Raw genomic sequence first — 20463 nt, 5'->3', positions numbered from 1 at the left:
GGTTCTGGGCTCCGTTTCTGTGGCCTTGGGGCAGGACTCAACAATTATATTTTTATAATTATAATACTATCAGTATAATAAATTATAAAATAAAATAATATTATACATATTGTGCATGTCCCAAGTGACATAACCCTGGAGAAGGAAATGGCAACCCACTCCAGTATTCTTGCCTAGAGAATCCCATGAACGGAGAGGCTTGGTGGGCTACAGTCCATGGGTTGCAAACAATCAGACACGACTGAGCGACTTCGCTTTCACTTTCAAGTGACATAATGATATTTATTCCACTTTCTTCTTTGCCAGGTTCCATGCTAAGCATCTTATAATGATTTTCTCTTATATAATCCTCCTAACATATCCTAAGGTAAGGGCTATAATTATCATTCCCATTTATAGCAGAGGAAACTGAGGCTCAGAGAGATCTCTTAGGGAAGCTTAGAAGCAGTGGGATAGATATATAAATCCAAGTGTGTTTGATACCAGAACTCAGGGTCTTATCCTGCATCTAGTTAGAAAAGATTGGAATGCAGACCAGGGAATAGAGAGCATAAGAAAATTGAAATGCCAGGGAGTGTTTTTCAGGCTGGGGAATAGGGGTTAATCCACTGAAGCCTTGGTAATCCAGACCAGATGACATCTGGTGACCCCAGGCCTAGATCGAAGGTGCTGGCCCCACTCTTTGTGCCTCATTGCCATGTCTTGCAAAATGGAGGAAATCAAGGACTTTCTGTTTACAGCCAGGCAAAAGGACCTCAAGCCTGTCAAGATCAAGAAAAATAAGGATAATGTGAAGTTTAAAATTTGATGCAGCAGATATGTTTACACCTTAATTATCACAAAGAGAAGGTAGACAAACTGAAGCAGTCCCTTCCTCCAGACTGGACAGTGAAGAAGCTGAAATGAACCACGTGTGCTGGTTTGAACTGTATTAAAATTTTAAAAATTAAAAAAAAAATGAAGTCACTAAGGAGGTAAATGTTCAAGCTGGTTTTAGAAAAGGCAGAGGAACCAGAGATCAAATTGCCAACATCCCTTGGATCATGGAAAAAGCAAGAGAGTTCCAGAAAAACATCTATTTCTGCTTTATTGACTATGCCAAAGCCTTTGACTGTATGGATCACAATAAACTGTGGAAAATTCTGAAAGAGATGGGAATACCAGACCACCTGACCTACCTCTTGAGAAATCTGTATGCAGGTCAGGAAGCAACAGTTAGAACTGGACATGGAACAACAGACTGGTTCCAAATAGGAAAAGGAGTACGTCAAGGCTGTATATTGTCACCCTGCTTATTTAACTTCTATGCAGAGTACATCATGAGAAATGCTGGACTGGAAGAAGCACAAGCTGGAATCAAGATTGCCAGGAGAAATATCAATAACCTCAGATATGCAGATGACACCACCCTTATGGCAGAAAGTGAAGAGGAGCTAAAAAGCCTCTTGATGAAAGTGAAAGAGGAGAGTGAAAAAGTTGGCTTAAAGCTCAACATTCAGAAAACGAAGATCATGGCATCGGGTCCCATCACTTCATGGGAAATAGATGGGGAAACAGTGGAAACAGTGACAGACTTTATTTTGGGGGGCTCCAAAATCACTGCAGATGGTGACTGCAGCCATGAAATTAAAAGACACTTACTCCTTGGAAGAAAAGTTATGACCAACCTAGATAGTATATTCAAAAGCAGAGACATTACTTTGCTGACTAAGGTCCATCTAGTCAAGGCTATGGTTTTTCCAGTGGTCATGTATGGATGTGAGAGTTGGACTGTGAAGAAGGCTGAGCACCAAAGAATTGATGCTTTTGAACTGTGGTGTTGGAGAATACTCTTAAGAGTCCCTTGGACTGCAAGGAGATCCAACCAGTCCATTCTGAAGGAGATCAGCCCTGGGATTTCTTTGGAAGGAATGATGCTAAAGCTGAAACTCCAGTATGGCCACCTCATGCGAAGAGTTGACTCATTGGAAAAGACTCTGATGCTGGGAGGGATTGGGGGCAGGAGGAGAAGGGGGCGACGGAGGATGAGATGGCTGGATGGCATCACTGACTTGATGGACGTGAGTCTGAGTGAACTCCGGGAGTTGGTGATGGACAGGGAGGCCTGGCGTCACAAAGAGTTGGACACGACTGAGCGACTGAACTGAACTGAAGGAGGTAAATGTTGAGGACAAGAGCAGTGAAACTTACCTGTGACTTTATATAAACTGAAATGAAAATGCCCCATTAAAGATGATCAAAAGACAAGCTGAGCCTGAAGCAGGGAAGATAAGCAACTCCTGGGGAGGCCAGATGTCCCCTGGAAAGGGACAAACTGAACTGATCGTCAAGAAGATAGTTTTGGGCAAACAAGAAACATCATCAAGATTCCAGATCTTTGTGAGCATGAGTTGCCAAAATAAATCCTCTCCTGAGTGCTATATTTAGTTTTGCCATTTGCTTCCGTTGGGACCAACACTCTATTTGTTCACATACTATTTACTGAGGGCTTCCCAGGTGGCGCTAGTGGTAAAGAACCCACCTGCCAATGCAGGAGACTTAAGAGATGTGGGTTCAATCCCTGTGTGCGGAAGATCCACTGAAGGAAATGGCAACCCACTCCAGTATTCTTGCCTGTAGAATCCCATGGACAGAAGAGCCTGGTGGGCTATAGTCCATGGAGTCGCGAAGAGTCAGACATGACTGAAGCAATTTGGCATACCATTTACTGAACATCTACCAAGTCCTGTGCTAGACTCTGAAGACAGAGACGTGAATGAAACATTGTCCATGCCTTTAAGGAGATTCCAGACTGGAGCAGGAAGACAGACATGGAAAGTGATTCTCACAATTCAGAGTGGCAAGGATTCTGATATGAATTTCCACAGAGTGCTACGTGAAGGCAGAAGAAGTATATTTGTCTCTGTTGTGTACATCAAGGAAGACTTTCTGGAAGAGGTGACCACTTGAGCCCAAAGAATTGCTGGAAATTAGCTAGGTGAAGAACAAGTAACAAGTAGTAAAGAGCAAGAACATGGGTGAGGGATAAGGAGGTGTAAAGAGTATACAACATTCATTGTCAGACATGGCTGGAGCTATGGGAGTGAGTGTGGGCTCCACAAGGGGAAAGGCCACTCTGTGTTTTGTTCTGCTTTGTTACTGTAGTATCCAGCACAGTGGCTGGCACACGCTGCCTTCTATTTCCACAAGTGCTCTATATCCTGTGAAGGTACCCACCTGGAACCCCTGACTCTCCAGAACCCAGTCAAGAATAGAACTGCTAAGTTACCATACAAGGGCATAGAGTCCATAATGGAACAAGTATTTTTCTTATTTGGTGTCCCTGTATTCTTACTGATATTGTGTGTGTGTGTGTGTGTGTGTGTGTGTGTGTGTGTGTGTGTGTATACTTGCTCATGTATATATATATAAAAGGTCAGAACTCCAGTGAGGAGTGTGGGAACAGAGGGAAGAGAGTTATTCTGTGTGAATAACTGAAGGGTGTACATCTCTAAAAGAACTTTGGCAATGAACATATCTACTGAAAAGTGAAATTTCACATTTCTTAGAGCTTTGCCTTTTGGAGATCTCCTATTTGTAAAAATACAATTTCATTGCTATTTGACATTGGAATTGTACAACAAAGAATGTTGCTCACCATCCGTTTCTACAAGGATTAAGTCATTAGCCACTCCAGTGATTGACCAACAGTGCATCCTGATAGGAATTCAGGATGAAAAACAGGATGGGGCTCTCTATGCTTTGGAAAACAGGCCCCTTAGTTAGGGTATATTTTTCAGGATTAATTTTAATGAACCCAGATTCTTAGATCTTTCCATATGTAGTAAACCACTAAAATCATGAACTAAGATACCTGTTCCTTATGACTAGCAATCATCCTTTTACTGAGATATATGCTTGACTGCACGTAGTCCCTCTCCAAAATCATACATATACTGGCCTCTCCTACATCTTTGGAGCAGTTTCTCAGAGTTACAGAGAGATACTTTCTCAGACTGTATTCTTCAGTAAGATCCCTGAATAAAACTTAAACTCACAAGTCTTTACATTTTCTTCTTTCTGTCCACAGAATGGTCAGAAATACATATTGAAAAGAAAGAAGAGGTTTAGGGAAGTTAAACTTAAAAGTAACTTGTTTGTCAAGAAGTTTAATCTTCCATCTCCCTTCTATGTCCACAAATGCTCTATATCCTTTGAAGAAGGTTCCACCTGGAAACCCTGCCTCTCCAGAACCCAGCCAAGAATCCGAACTGCCAAGTTACAAAACAAAGATCATAGAGTCCATAATGGAGCAGGTAATTTTCTCATTTAGCGTCTCTGTATTCTTACTGATGTTTTGTGTGTGTGTTTGTATATGCTTAGTCGTGTCCCACTCTTTCTGACCCTATGGATTGTAGCCCGCCAGGTTCCTCTGTCCATGGAATTTTCCGGGCAAGAATACTGGAATGGGTTGCCATTTCCCACTCCAGGGGATATTCTCAACCCAGGGATTGTGTCTCCTGCATTAGCAGGCAGATTCCTTAGCCCTGGACTACTTGGCAAGTCCCAGATATTTTACCCAGGTCTAGTAAGTTTAGTTGTCTGGGTTCTAAGGTAGAGAATATATAAAGCAGTAAATTGACTGGAGCAAGAACAATTATATCAGTAGTTATCAATTACTGAACATCTATTGTCTACAGGGTACTTTACTGGCACATGCCTCATCAAATCCACTCAATAACCCCCGGAAACAGAGGCTCTAAGAGGGGAAATAACTTTCCTAAAGACACAATGAAATGTAAGCAAGTCTGACAGATAGGAAGACCCAAACCCAGTGCCTAATCTGCAGGAGGAATTAACAATGAAACAGCAGTCTGGGGCCATTCTGTGTGTGGGATAAGCTCTTCTAGTTCCCACAGTTAGCATGGTAGCCGATGTTCACACGCGAAAAAGCTCATTCCTGGAATCGTTATGAGAAAAGATTGCATTGTGTCCACTGTGCTCTGTTCAGAGTAAGGGAACTATGTGTTACATTTCAGAAATAACAGAATTTGGATAAGTGGGTGAGTTTTGGCTTTGTCCATGAGCTTTGACCTTGAGCAAGCTGCCTAACAACTCTGGGCCTCGCTTCCTCCCCTGGATGGTGAAGGTTATTGTTTGAATCAACAATCTCTGAAATTCTTTGAGTTCCAGGCAACTTGGGCCAATTCCTATCTCTTGGAAGACCTTGGCTGTCGAACCCGAAGTCCATTCAGGGCTGAGAGCGCCACCTGGTGATTCAAACTTGTAAGTGAGATTTTTCACTTCCTGTGCCCAGCTAACCCAGTTGACAGTTCCAGTTTAGACCTGCAGAATGGTTTTTTCCCCTAACTTCTTGAAATTGCTTTTTAAAATGTTGTGAATATGTCCATTGTCCTGGGAAGAGGGTATATAGTTTTCATCCAACATTTCTTAGTCCTCCCTTTCTTCAATCGAAGTTTTTACTACTGTCATTGAAGGTGAGGCTCAGAGCAGAAGTGATTCATTCAATAAGCATGGGCTCAAGGCTATGACTTTGTTTGGAAAGTTATTTTATTTCTCTGAGCCTCAGCTTCCTCATTTATAATATGTAGATAAGATTAGTGCCTCCCTTCTGAAGTTTGCTCAAAAGATAGGAGAAAATCCATGGAACGTGTGCCTGGCAAGAGCAATTAGTATATATTATGAGAAAAATTTCTCAAAACTCTTACAAGAGGGACTTCCCCAGTGGTCAAGTGGTTAAATTTTGCCTTCCAGTGCAGGGGGCATGGGTTCTGTGCCTGTTGGGGGAATTAAGATCCCACATGCCATGTTGAGCAGAGACAGGGAATTCTCCCAGAGAGAGAATGCAAAAATCTTACAGTGGAATCAGTCGTAATACACTTGTATTTGAGAAACGTGATAGAACTTACACAGCACGCAGGAGAAAGAACCAAATCAAACAAAGATCAGATGCTGGGACCCTAAGAGGTTGGGAATTTCTGGCTACACAGCCAAAGGAGTTTGACTTTGGAAAAAGAAAAAATAATGGCATAAAATGCTACTTGACCACATTCCAGGCAGGTGCCTTGGCACACAGAGAGCCCAGTCTAAGTAAAGAGAGGCAGGCTTTTGTAAAATGCCAGCATCTCCTCAGCCTCACAGAAAGTGAGAACAGTCTCTTTCCAGAAGATGTGAGTGGAATTACGGTTGAGGCAGAGAGGAAATTAGAAAAGAGGTGCCCTAAGTTCTTTGAGTCCCTTAGAAGCTTCAATGTCTGTTGAATGGCCATCAGGTGATGAATGGGTTAACACTATGTGGTTCTCTCCATACACTGGAATATAATTCCACCATAAAAAGAAAAGAAGTACTGATACCCGCTACAACATGTTTTGCTAGCTGAAAACATTATGCTAAGTGAAAGCAGCCTATTGCAACATATTTTTTTATTCCATTTATATGAAATGTCCAGAATAGGCAAATCTGTAGAGAAAGAAGGTAGGTTAGTGGTTGCCAGGGCTTGCCTGTTGCAAGTGGAAGGAACTGAGAGTCATAGCTAAAGGGTAGGGGGTTTCTTTTGGGGGCAAAAAAAGTCTGATTGTGGTGATAGTTGGATAACTCTGTGACTATACTAAAAAGTTATAGATTTTAAATGGCAGATTGAAAGTATGGCATATGAAACATACCTCAATAATTATGCTGAAAAAAACTTTTATTGAAAGTCACACACCTGGGTAATCATAATAGATGGATCTTCTATCATTACCGGGCTTTCATGGTGGCTCAGCTGGTAAAGAATCTGCCTGCAGTGCAGGAGACCCAGGTCAGATTCCCTGAAAAAGGAAATGGCTACTCACTCCAGTATTCTTGCTGGAGAATTCCATGGACAGAGGAACCTCGCAGGCTACACAGCCCATGGGGCTGTAAAGAGTTGGACATGACCGAGGGACTTTCACTTCACTATCATTACTTCATATCATAAACTTTGAAAACAAGTGTTACTGGATATATAATATTCCAATGGGTGCATATTAGGTAACCAGCAAAGACTAGTCTCTGGAAGTTGCTGGGTCTGGTTGTCTCTGGGGAAGAGGATAGAAGCCTGGGGGAGGTGGGCAGATGGCTTACTTTCAAGATATAACTGCATTATAAAAGTGCTTGGATTCTGTTTGATTTTTTAAAATTAAAAATCTTATTTTTATTTTAATTTAAAAATTAAAATTTTATTTTAGGCTGTTCTGGGTCTTCATTGCAGTGCGCAGGCTTCTTACTGCAGTGGCGTCTCCTGTTTGGAGCACAGGCTCTAGGTGCATGGGCTCAGTAGTTGTGGTGCACAGGGTTAGCTGCCCCGCTGCATGTGGGATCTTCCTACCCTGGAGACTGGACCTGTGTCCCCTGCGTTGGCAAGCAGATTCTTAACCGCTGGACCACCAGGGAAGTCCTGATTTGATTTTTTCATCACCCCTATTGAAGTATCTCTGTTCTCTATCCTGTCTATGTATCATTTCTCCCTTCATTGTTTTGTCACTTTCCCATTTTTTTCTGCATTAAAAAAATTTGTGGTAAAATACACGTAACATGGGACCTCCCTCGTGGTCCATGGCTAAGAGTCAGCATTCCCAATGCAGGGGCATGGGTTCCATCCCTAATCAGGGAACTAGATCCCGCATGCCACAACTAAGAGTTTGCATGCTACAACTGAGACCCAGCACAGCCAAATAATAAATAAATAATATATTTTTTAAAGTATGCTAAGTTGCTTCAGTCGTGTCCGACTCTGTGTGACCCCATAGATGGCAGCCCACCAGGCCCCCCCATCCCTGGGATTCTCCAGGCAAGAACACTGGAGTGGGTTGCCATTTCCTTCTCCAATGCATGAAAGTGAAAAGTAAAAGTGAAGTCGCTCAGTCGTCTCCGACTCTTAGCGACCCCATGGACTGTAGCCCACCAGGCTCCTCTGTCCATGGGATTCTCCAGGCAAGAGTACTGGAGTGGGGCGCATAACATAAAATTTACTGTTTTGAGAATTCCCTGGTGGTCTAATGGTTAGTGTTCTGGGCTTTCACTGCCGTGGCCCAGGTTCAATCCCTGGTTGGGGAACTGAGATCCTGCAAGCTGCACGGTGTGGCCAAAATGAAAAACTAAAATTAAATTTACTGTCTTAATCTTTTAAAGTGTATGGTTCAGTGGCATGAAGTACATTCGCAAGGATGTGCCACCATCACCACCAACTATCTCCATCCAGAATTCATCTTGGAAAATGGAAATGAGAGACAAATTAAATATCTCCTCATTTTCCTATTTACCCCCTCACCCCATTTACTTTCTGTGTCTAGGAATTTGACTTCACTGGGTACCTCTGAAATAACTGGTATCATACCGTATTTGTCCTTTTGTGACTGCTTTATTTCACTTAGCACAGTGTCTGCAAGGTTCATCTGGACTTTTTTTTTTTTTAAGCCACTAGCATTTTATTCATTTTCCAGTTTTAAAAAAATAGCTATCAAAAACACACAAAGTCTACTTTTAATATAGAATTAAGGGGAAAAAGGAGGAATGAAAACGCCCTGTAAAATGTCATCACAACTTTGCATTTAAAAAATCATATTGGAACTCAGCAGAAAAGACAAGAAGTTTCTAGTGATGATGGTGATTACTTCTAGATGACTATGGTTACATTGTCTCTTTTTTCCCCCATTAGTCTAGAATGAGCATAACATGCCTATGTTGATAATCAGGAATACAGCAAAAGCTGTTTGAAAAACAGACAACTTCGGGGAAATGCTTCATCAAGCTTTCTCAGGGTACCTTGAGTTTGCTAGTTTTTTCTGTCCCCATGGATTCAGTACATTTGTGATTGTCAATCCATATGTCCTGATTTGGAGTTAGGAAGATAACAGTTATGTTGGCCAACAGATGCACTCAATAGATCAGGGTAAAGGAATTTCCTGGTGGTCCAGTGGCTAAGATTCCATACTTCCAATGAAGGGGGTTTGGGTTTAATTCTTGGTCAAGGAACTAGAGCCCTCATGCCATAACTAAGAGTTTGCCTGCCACACGGAAGATCACAGCTTCTGAGTGCTACAACTAAGACCAGGTGCAGCCAAATAAGTTAATTAATTAAAAAAAAAAAGTGAATGTGAGAGCAGAGAATAGGACTTTTTTGTTTACTTTCCTTTGGTCACACACATGCAAGATCATATAGTTCCCCAGCCAGGGATTGAACCCATGCCCTCAGCAATGAGGGTGGCGGTCCTAACCACTGTTCCACCAGGGAACTCCTGACAACAGGAGTTTGATGGGAGAATGTATTCACCTGAGTCATCTGATACAGCTGGCTCCCAGTTCTCCTCCTGGATAATCCTGGCCAGTTTCCCACCTTGGAGTCATCTCATAGGGACAAAGTTCCAGTGGTACAGGCTTGGGAGAGCTGAGTGTGCTTATGGCTCAGTAACTTCACAGGGATAACTTGTAATTGGCTGTTGTGGAAATATTTACACTATGGAAACTGACAGACACTATACTGTCTTCTCACTGCCAAGAGTGACTGGGCTCCTTTCACCAGCACATGACTGGGCTCTTTTCATCCCTTAGGATGAGTGAGTCTTCCATCTCTTGTCAGTCCCTGGTTAACCCTTTCTCAGGGGACTGGTAAGATATTGTCATCTGGCTTTTAGTACTTCTTGAAGCAAGGGGTTCAGAGCCAGACCCCAGGGCCAGGCTGCTACTCAAGCTGTTCCTGACTGGCCCATCCTTTCTGAGCCCCCAAGAGGTTAAACAGAAAAGCAGGTTGTTGCTAAGAAACCTTTCAGCATTACCTCTAGGGAGGGGACTTGGCAAGAGGAGTAGTGGGGCAGAAATAATAGGTGGCTGGATGGCTTCAAAGACCTAGGATGCTTCAAAGACTGTTGGCTGTGGAGTCAGGCAGGAGCCCCAGCACAGTCCTCCCACCAAGACTGATCAGGGTGACACTGCCTCAGATATGTGTTCAAATCCAGATTCCCCCTTTAACTGGAGATGTAAATTGGTTTCTCTGAGCCATCTGTCAACTGAAAATTTTAATGCCATCCTCTTAGGGTTGTGCTAAGGATTCAATGAACGGACACAAAGCACCTAGCATAGAGTTTTTTCAATTCTTTGGAGGTGAAAATGAAAGAAAACAAAAGTAGCCATGCATAGCAGCCTGAGCTAAGAGGTGTTTGAGCCTCATGTTTAATATCCAATTGTGGGATTTAAAAGTCCTGACAGGTTCTGACAGGGTGCATCTCAAACAGAAAACCTAAAACGATGCTTTAAAAACTGAATCCCTAACTTTATTTCTGTGACAATCTCATGATGTAAACATTGACCATGGGGCTTCCCTAGTGGTTCAGTGGCAAAGAATGTGCCTGCATTGCAGGAGATGAAGGTTTGATCCCTGGGTCAGGAATATCCCCAGAGGAGGAAATGGCAAGCCACTCCAGTATTCTTGCCTAGAGAATCCCATGGACAGAGGAGCCTGGGGAGCTACAGTTCATAGGGTTACAAAGAGTCAGACACAACTGAGCATGTATGCAAATACAATAAACATTGACCATAAGGTACAGATAGTGAAACTAGGGCTTTGAAAGACTCCTATTTTGCTAGAGACCCCATAGTGAACCCCCAACTCACCCCCAACATCACTGTTCTAGGTAGGGCATTTTCTACTGTCCAGAGTGGCCTGGAACACAACCGGATGTTAGGGCAGGGTGTTTCCTAACAGGTCCTCTCTCAGAGTCAGTCACAGCCTTGCTCAAACCAGAGAGAGTGGGTGTTAACTGCACCAGCTCTGTCCCAGCTCTGAGTGGTCTGGAGGCTTCCTTTGAGCATTGCTTAGGGGAATGCCCATGTCTGTTGGCCTGGTGACACCCAAAACATCCAGAGTGTAAAGACACAATTATTGCCTGCCATTCCAGTTCTACAAGGATCAAGCCATTAGCCACTACAGTGGCCCATGACAGTGCACCCTCCAGGAAATTCAGGATGGGAAAAAAAGCAGGAAACATTCTGTGCTTTGGATATACAGCCCCTTGAATAGTTAAGATGCCTATCTAGGGACTTCCCTGGTGGTCCAGTGGTTAAGAATCTGCCTTGCAATGCAGGGGATGTGGGTTCGATCCCTAATCAGGGAACTAAGATCCCACATGCTGTGGAACAACTAAGCCCTCGGGCCACAATTACTGAGCCTAGATGCTTGAGTCCTTGTGCCACAACTAGAGAGTCTGTGTACCCTAAGGAAAGACTCCACATGACACAACTAAGACCCAAAGCCGCCAAAAAAAATTTTTAAGATGCACAGATAAAGAAAATTTTCAAATGACCCCAAATTCTTGCATCTTTTCTTACACAGAAAAACATTAAAATCGTTAATTTGATATGTCTGTTCTTCATCATTGGCAGTAATCTTTTGAAGCTTGACTACTTGTTTTTCCCAGCGAGAAAGTTCATATATAATCTGGCTCATCCCTTACCTCTTCAAGCGGTTTCTCAGTGCTATTTGAGAGACTGTCTCTATGGTTGTGATCCTCGGTAAGGTTTTGGCATACAACTTAACTCACAACTTTCACATTGTGCATTTTTCTTTCAAGTCAACAAGGCTCTGTATAAGTAACAAGAATGGAACTTGCTTTGGCAGGAATTGGAGTCAGACAGACACGGGTTCCAGTCCTGGCTTTACCGCCAACTGGCTTCAGGCCCTGGAGCTTAACCTCCTAGCTGTACTTTCTCAGTGAAAATGGGACTGAATGATTTTTTAGGTCCAAGGGTTGGAGGGAGGGACCAGTGAGATTAAGTTTCTAAAGCTCTTTAGAAAAAAGCCCCAGCTATGCAAATGTGAGGTGCTATAATCAGTGTTGTAAAACATTGTGTAGGAGGTTGATCCTTCCAGGGGTGGAGAACTGGATGCAGGAGCAGTGTGTTTGATTCAGCAAATATACCAGGAGGACGTGCTCTGAGCAAGTTCCCTGTGAGGCACCAGTAGGGTCACAGAAAATTCCAGACCCTCAGCTGAAAAACTTGCCCCTTATTGATTTTATTTGCATCTTGTTAACTTCAGGTGAGGATGTGAGATGTCTGTCAGAAAAGTTTGAGGAGATGTAATATCAAAACCAATGAACTCTCATTTGTTTATTTAACAAATATACACTGGGTGGTACCTGAGGTACCAGGCACTAGGAATACAGGACGTGCGCGTCCAGGTCCTGTATTATTTACTTTCCGTCACCAAGTAAAAGATGAAAAACAAAAAAGGAGGAGAGGAACGAGGAAAACTTTCAGGAGCTGGCTGAAGACATAAAATCATTGAACAAAAGCCGGGGGTGGGGGGAAGGGACTGTGCAACTTTATGTCTCATTCATGGGCAAAACACATTTTTATTGGTTTCAAGAGGATTTCCTGATGGAAGAAGTATTTCAATAAGGGGTCTTCCGGCAACAGAATGAATGATTTTCTTAATAGCATTGTTTTCTTTTTTTTTTTTTTTTTCCCCCAAATTTTACAATGAGGTGATGGGGAAATTTTCAAAGATAGAAAAGTTGAAAGAATGGGAACTCTCATATATTCACCTTCTAGTTTATTCACAGTTAATATTTCACTATGTTAGCTGCAGTTTTTTGTTTGTTTTTTAAGAGTAAGTTTCTGTTAGGGCTGTTTCAAGGATCATCTCTTCCTCAGGATGTCATAACCGCATTTTCCCTAGGACAGAGGATGGGTTAGGGGTGTGGCAGGAAGAGGGGGATTTTAGCTTGGAAAAGTAGTTCTCTGGGAGCCAGACTGGATGGGGCAGGGGCGGGGGGGGGGGGACTAGAAAAATGAAAAAAAGCTCCCAGCACCCAGTTCCGCTGCCCTCGCGCTTACTGTGTGGTCTCTACCAGACAGCCCGAAGACCAGAGTCTCGTGGCAGCTCTTGGCTGGAAGGTCTAAAGGATCATCTTTCTCCTCCAGACCTGCCTTCCTTCTGCAAAGGGTAGAGAAAGGCAGCGATGGCGGCCCAGGAGTCCACCCGGAGGCACAGGAAAACAACTGGGAATCCCTAGAACAGCTAAAGCGAGGGGACCGTGAATTCTGCAGATTGGCACCTGCCCCTCCGAGTCGAGACGGTCCTTCGAGTGCCGCAGCCTGGGCGCCCGGGAGGGAGCAGCCGGCGGGTCGAGGGGGGAATGCTGTCCTGCGGCAGCTGCAGGGCTCTGCGCCGCCCACTTTCCCCGCGACTCAGGGCCGCTGTCCCGGGCGAGTGGGCTCGGGGAGGGACCAGCCTCGGCGCTCCGCCCCCGGCCTGCCCCGACCCGACTCGGCGCGCCCGGGCGCGCGCCCTTTGCATAAAGCCCTCCTCCTCGGCCAAGGTAGAGGAAGTTGGGCTCCCGCCTGGATGGGAGGCGGGAGGGAACCCAGCTCCGGTTGTTTTCCGTCAGCGGGAGTGAGTGGCGGGCGCCGGGGGCGGGGTGCGCCCTCCCACCAGGGGCCGGGCGCTCGGGAGAGAGTGGTGCTTGGAGCCCGGCGCAGCTCCTAGCCCCTGACATCGGGCTCACCCCAAGCATCCTTCCTGGGGGCTGCGGAAAGTGGAGCTACTCTGTCGTTCCGAGGACTTGGGAGAAGTACTGGGTACCCCTGGGGGGCGCACATCCAGCCAAGCCGGAGCTTGCGTTTCCCGAAGGGCCCCTGCCCGCATCTGGGGCGAGATGGCCGCGGGCGTCCGGGCGTCCGAGTCCTGGGTTCTCGTCTGCTTCGGAGCGCTACTGGCCCGCTGGGTCGCCGCAGGTAAGGAGCGACGATCTGGAGGCAAAAAGTTGATGCGAGGCAACGGTGGGGAGGGGAGAGCCAGGGACGGAATCCCTCCGACTCGCTGGATCCAGTCGTGGCCGAGGCCTCGAAGTCGCCCTGGGAGGGTCTTGACTTTCCTGCTCGCAGCTCAGCTTTTTGCAGGAAAGAATTTTACCGAGCGCTTGATAAAGAGCAAGACATCCCTACCCTCTTAGAGTGGGCAGCAGGCGAGGCTGCAAAGGGCCTGCGGAGGTGAAAATTGGGGAAACTGAAGATAGAAACGTTGAAGAGGTGTAAAATGTTTGTTTTTATTGTTTTTTTAAATGGCCTATGTAAATTCGCGGTTTGGTTTTACGTGGTGCGCTGGTTCTCAAACTCGAGGCTCCTTCAGTTTCCTCTCCTCCCTCTGCCCAAGGTTGAACTCGCCTTGCACCTGTAACCTGTGATTTCCCTACACACTCCCGCAAGCCGACCGGTGTGGACTATGGCAAAATTGTGTTTTTCTCCTTTACTTAAACGAAAAAACTTTTATTTTGAAATAATTTCAAATTTACAGGAAACTTCCCCTACACTTCACATTGCCTCTTACTCTTGATATGATTGGCGAAGTCTTAACTTGCTCCATCTGTGATCTGCCTTGGAGCAATAAAGAACAGAGGGTTGCTTACAAAAACATTTTGTTGTTGCTGTTGTCTTGTCGCTAAATCCTGTCTGACTCTTTTGTGACCCCATAGACTGTAACTTGCCATGCTCTTCTGTCCATGGGGTTTCCCAGGCAAGAATACTGGATTGGGTTGCCATTTCCTTCACCAGGGGATCTCCCTGACGGAGGGATCAAACCCATGCCTCCTGTATTGGCTAGCAGGTTCTTTACTACTGAGCCACCAGGGAAGCCCTTACAAAAACATACAGAATTTTTAAAAGATTGAAAAAATATTTTTGAACTTAATTCACCAGCAAATGCATGTCTTTTGCATTCAGGGTAGTGTGACAAGCAGTGAGAGGACCTGAGGTGAGGGAAAGGAGATGGAGTTTGCCAGAATACTTAGAGTCCTATTTTCAGGAATCACCCAGTCCAGTGTGGTCTGCTGATCTCTTGTAGGTGCCTAGAGGAATTGCCCCCTGTGAGCTTCCTAGCAGCAAGTGCCAAAAGTTCCTAATTGGGAGGCTCTCACAAGTTTTTATTTTGCTTTCTTTTTGGCAATTGTTTAAAAACAATAAAATTCCTCATAAGCTAGCTTTCTAGTTTAGGTGGGAAAATCTGAGGATCTTGCCGCGCAGGGCCTGCTTTCCCAAATGGAACTGAGTTGTGGTCACCTGTTTTCATCTAGGATAGGTGACTTCAAATTTGTTCCCCGCTCCTGGCTGTAGTATTAATACTAATGCTTCCCCCTGGCCCACTGAAGTCATAGACATGACTGGGCTGGCACCTCCAGTCATATGGAGGGGTGGTCACTGTGCTTTGGGGAGGAGAAGTGGATATACCGTCTCCAGTCGGCTGACCCTCAAAGGTGATTGTGTATTCCCTACTTCCCAACTGTCTGCAGTGTTTACTGTACTGGGAATATCAAGGGCCTGGGGACATCAGAACCCTGGGTTGAAATCATAATTGTGGAATGAACTGGCTGTAGCTCTCCACACAAAGATGTTTCCTCCATTGCCATGCCCAGTTATTTTGACTCCCAGGTCAAGTTCACCTTTGTGTACAGTGCCAGAGGGCTTTCCTTGCTTGATGTATTTTTGTTCTTTGTTTTTCAAGCTGGGAGTTGTTTTGGGAGAGAAAACCATCTTTCTCCTGTCACTTAACTCCAGACAGTGTTCAAGGCCCAACCTCAGGTTGTAAACCTAGGGTCATTCTTGAGAAAAGAATAGGAAAAAAAAATAACTTTGATATAGTCCCAACTCTGTAAATGTTAATATGATGGCAGCTTTGGAAAAGGGTTATTTATATTGTTTCTTCCTTTGGTCCGTATTCTTTTTTTGATTGTATATAACTGTTAGTTTCTACAGTACAACATTGTGAATCAGCTATATATATATACACACACACATATATCCCTTCCTCTTGAGCCTCCCTACCACCCTTACCATCCCACCCCTCCAGTCCATATTCCAAATTTAAGCTTGGGGGACTTTCAAGGGCCCTCCGGATACCTTATGGACCACTTCTAGTAACACAGAATGTCTCACTCTTCTGGTTGGGAGACCGAGTAAATTCCTGTGACCTGGCACCTTGAAGACCTGAATGACAGTCCCAGCTCTTCCAGTGGCTTTTGTGGGAGCTCAAGGAGATCACTTAAGCTTTCTGGACTTCAGTTTTCTCAGCTGTAACATGCAGAGGTTTAGGATGATTAAGCATGGAACCAGTGCACCCTCAAGGACCACCCATTCCTTCTCCCTGCCAGACATCACTAGTTGATGACTGTGTTCTTCCCTACGGAACCCTGACTCAGCCTGTCCTGAACTCAGCCCTCAGGACTGAGAGATCTCTAAGGTCACCTTCAGTGTCAGTATTTAAAAAGAACAGAGTGAGCTAAGCCAGGAGAAGTGAAATGCCTTAAAATGGTGTAGTTTGTGGTTATGTCATTCTAGTCCTTGGAGGAAAAGACAGTGTTAGCTCAAGTTCTAAGACTAAAGTTTCACTGGGGCTTTTCCAAGGCTTTCTTTTTCCTTCCTTTGCCAAGGAGCCTGGGAAGGGCAGGTCTTCAGGTCTCACAAACACATTGTTGCATCTGTAATTCTGGTTTTTTTCTCCTCAGTGGGGATTGCCACTGAGAACTTGGGTTCCCAGGCCTAACTATTTAAAAATAATTCTCACTTATTTTTTAAAGTGATTGTTTAGAAGTGTTTCTTGCTATTTTGGAATCTCCAGCATTAGGTCACATTTTCTGCCTTCCAACAAGTGATTCGAATTTATTTATTTATTTTTTTCATTTTACCCTGGCTTCAGGGAATGATATAGCCACAATGGGAGAGTGTGGGAACATGCTGTAGCTTCAGCTGTCTCGTGATTTTTCAGAGGTAGCCCCTTCCAACCAGATAAAAGCCCAAAGACAGATAACGGTTACTCTTTGTTTTATAAAAGAGAATGAGTTCCAAAGGCAGGTAACAATTTTTTTTACAACAACCTAATTGAGATATAATTCACTTACATACTATATACTTTACCCTTTTAACTGTACAATTCAGTGGTGTTTAGTATATTCACGAGATTGTGCAGCCATCACCATTAGTTCCAGAACATTTTCATCACAGAAAGACGCCCTCTACTTGAGTATTAAGTCTCTCCTGGGCTTCCTGGGTAGCTTAGTGGTAAAGAACCTGCTAAGAAGTGCAGGAGACACGGGTTTGATCCATGATCCTAGAAGATAGTACATACCATGGAGCAACTAAGCCTGTGTACCACAACTATTGAGCCTGTGCAGTAGAGCCCAGGAACCACAGCTACTGAAGCACGTTCTCCTCGAGTCCATGCTCTGCAACAAGAGAAGCCACCGCAATGAGAAGATCAGTCACCGCAGCGAGAGAGCAGCCTCTGCTCACGCAGCTAGTTCAGTTCAGTTCAGTCACGCAGTCGTGTCCGACTCTTTGCGACCCAATGAATCGCAGCACGCCAGGCCTCCCTGTCCATCACCAACTCCCGGAGTTCACTCAGACTCACGTCCATCGAGTCAGTGATGCCATCCAGCCATCTCATCCTCCGTCGCCCCCTTCTCCTCCTGTCCACAATCCCTCCCAGCATGAGTCTTTTCCAATGAGTCAACTCTTCGCATGAGGCGTCCAAAGTACTGGAGTTTCAGCTTCAGCATCATTCCTTCCAAAGAAATCCCAGGGCTGATCTCCTTCAGAATGGACTGGTTGGATCTCCTTGCAGTCCAAGGGACTCTCAAGAGTCTTCTCCAATACCGCAGTTCAAAAGCATCAATTCTTCAGTGCTCAGCTTTCTTCACAGTGCAACCCTCACATCCATACATATATGACCACTGAAAAAACCATAGCCTTGACTAGACGTACCTATGTTGGCAAAGTAACGTCTCTGCTTTTCAATATCCTATATAGGTTGGTCATAACTTTTCTTCCAAGGAGTAAGAGTCTTTTCATTTCATGGCTGCAGTCACCATCTGCAGTGACTTTGGAGCCTCCCAAAATAAAGTCTGACACTGTTTCCACTGTTTCCCCATCTATTTCCTATGAAGTGATGGGACCAGATGTCATGATCCTCATTTTCTGAATGTTGAGCTTTAAGCCAACTTTTTCACTCTCCTCTTTCACTTTCATCAAGAGGCTTTTTTTTTTTTATGAAACTTTTAGTGTTTTATTCATTTTCATAATTTTACAGTATTAGTAAAAAAAAAAAATGGCCATTGCAAATAAGTATAAAATAGAAGTTGATGAAAAAATAACCCCAAGTCTTCCTTGACTCCCACCTTCCCACCAAAAAACTAGCTAGTACCTGGCAAATATCCTTTTCACACATTATCTTTAGGCATATATTCACTTTGTAGTGGTGGATGGTTTAGTTGCTAAGTTGTGCCTGACTCTTGTGACCCCACGGACTGTAGCCTGCCAGGCTCCTCTGTACATGGTGTTTTCCAGGCAAGAGTACTGGAGTGGGTTGCCATTTCCTTCTCCCATCAAGAGGCTCTTTAGCTCCTCTTCATTTTCTGCCATAAGGGTGGTGTCATCTGCATATCTGAGGTTATTGATATTTCTCCTGGCAATCTTGATTCCAGCTTGTGCTTCTTCCAGCCCAGCGTTTCTCCTGATATACTTTGCATAGAAGTTAAATAAGCAGGGTGACAATATACAGCCTTGATGTACTCCTTTTCCTATTTGGGACCAGTCTGTTGTTCCATGTCCAGTTCTAACTGTTGCTTCCTGACCTGCATAGAGGTTTCTCAAGAGGCAGGTCAGGTGGTCTGGTATTCCCATCTCTTTCAGAATTTCCCACAGTTTATTGTGATCCACACAGTCCAAAGCTTTGGCATAGTCAATAAAACAGAAATAGATGTTTTTCTGGAACTCTCTTGCTTTTTCAATGATCCAGCGGATGTTGTTGATATCTGGTTCCTCTGCCTTTTCTAAAACCAGCTTGAACATCTGGAAGTTCACGGTTCACATATTGCTGAAGCCTGGCTTGGAGAATTTTGAGCTTGGAGAACTTTACTAGCATGTGAGATGAGTGCAGTTGTGCAGTAGTTTAAGCATTCTTTGGCATCACCGCAACTAAAGAAGGCCCAAATGCAACAATGAAGACCCAGCCAAAAATAAATAAAATTTTTAAAAAGTCACGCCCCACTATGTGCCTCTGCCCCCAGACAAGCCACTTCTCCAGCCCTAGACAACAGCTAATCCTCTTTTATCTCCGTAGATTTACTTATTTGGACATCTCTGTAGGTCTACCTATTTGGACATCTCATATAATTGGAATCACAAAATATGTTGTCTTTTATGACTGCCTTCTTTCACTTAACACAGTGTTTTCAAGATTCATCCATGCTATAGCTTTGGCCTTTTTTATGGCCGAGTAATATTCCCATTATATGGATATACCACATTTTATTCATTCATCAGTTGATGGGCATTGAGGCTGTTACCACCTTTTGGCTATTATGAATAATGTGAGCATGCATGTACAAGTTTTTGTGTGGACAAGTTTTCATTTCTCTTGGTTATACACCTAGGGCTAGACTTGCTAAGGTAGAGTCATATGGTAGTTTTACCTTGCGAGGAAATATCAAACTGTTTTCCAACGTAGCAGCACCATTTAAAAATCCTGCTAACAATGTATAAGGGTTCCAGTTTCTCTACATCTTTGCCAACACTTGTTATTGTCTTTCATTTTAGCCATCCTAGCAAGTGTGACGGAGAAGGCAATGGCAACCCACTCCAGTACTCTTGCCTGGAAAATCCCATGGGTGGAGGAGCCTGGTAGGCTGCACTCCATGGGGTCACTAAGAGTCGGGCACGACTGAGCAACTTCACTTTCACTTTTCAATTTCATGCATTGGAGAAGGAAATGGCAACCCACTCCAGTGTTCTTACCTGGAGAATCCCAGGGACGGGGGAGCCTGGTGGGCTGCCATCTATGGGGTCGCACAAAGTCAGACACGACTGAAACGACATAGCAGCAGCAGCAAGTGTGAAGGAGCCTGGTGGGCTGCAGTCCATGGGGTCGCTAAGAGTCGGGTACGACTGAGCAACTTCACTTTCACTTTTCACTGTCAAGCACTGGAGAAGGAAATGGCAACCCATTCCAGTGTTCTTGCCTGGAGAATCCCAGGGGGAGCCTGGTGGGCTGCTGTCTATGGGGTCGCACAGAGTTGGACACGACTGAAGTGACTTAGCAGCAGCAGCAGCAAGTGTGAAGTGTTAGGTATCTTATTATAGTTTTGATTTGCATTTTCCCTAGTGGCTAATGTTGAGCTTTTCATGTGCTTATTGGCCTTTTATCTATCTTTTGGAGAAATGTCAATTTAAATCTTTTGCTCATTTTATACTGTCTTATTGTTGAGCTTTGAGAGTTTTGTATATATATATTCCACATACAGATCTCTTCTCAGATGTGATTTGTAAATATTTTCTCTCAACTTGTGGGTCTTCTTTTCACTTTTTTTTTTTGTATTCAAAATGTGTTTAGTGGGATGGTTTCCCATTCATCTTGTTTCAGGGTGCTTTTTAAAAAATATTTACTTACTTATTTATTGG

General features: G+C 44.2%; 1 protein-coding gene and 1 pseudogene across 3 annotated transcripts in view; both read left to right on the top strand.

Moving 5' to 3' along the window:
• On the top strand, positions 698–906 carry LOC102184179 (annotated as a pseudogene).
• The window catches only part of VSIG10 (V-set and immunoglobulin domain containing 10), a 39837-nt gene continuing 32795 nt past the window's right edge, over positions 13422–20463 (top strand). The window contains exon 1 of one of the 3 annotated variants that reach the window (XM_013970609.2): positions 13422–13752. In XM_013970609.2, the coding sequence (XP_013826063.1) occupies positions 13674–13752 (79 nt within the window). In that variant the 5' untranslated portion in view covers positions 13422–13673. The remainder of the gene's footprint in view (positions 13753–20463) is intronic. The other 2 variants (XM_013970608.2, XM_005691462.3) reach the window with 2 other exon arrangements.

This window comes from Capra hircus, chromosome 17, assembly GCF_001704415.2.
Source record: "Capra hircus breed San Clemente chromosome 17, ASM170441v1, whole genome shotgun sequence".
In the NCBI taxonomy this organism is placed as follows: domain Eukaryota; kingdom Metazoa; phylum Chordata; class Mammalia; order Artiodactyla; family Bovidae; genus Capra; species Capra hircus.
This window is presented reverse-complemented; position numbering and strand designations above follow the sequence as displayed.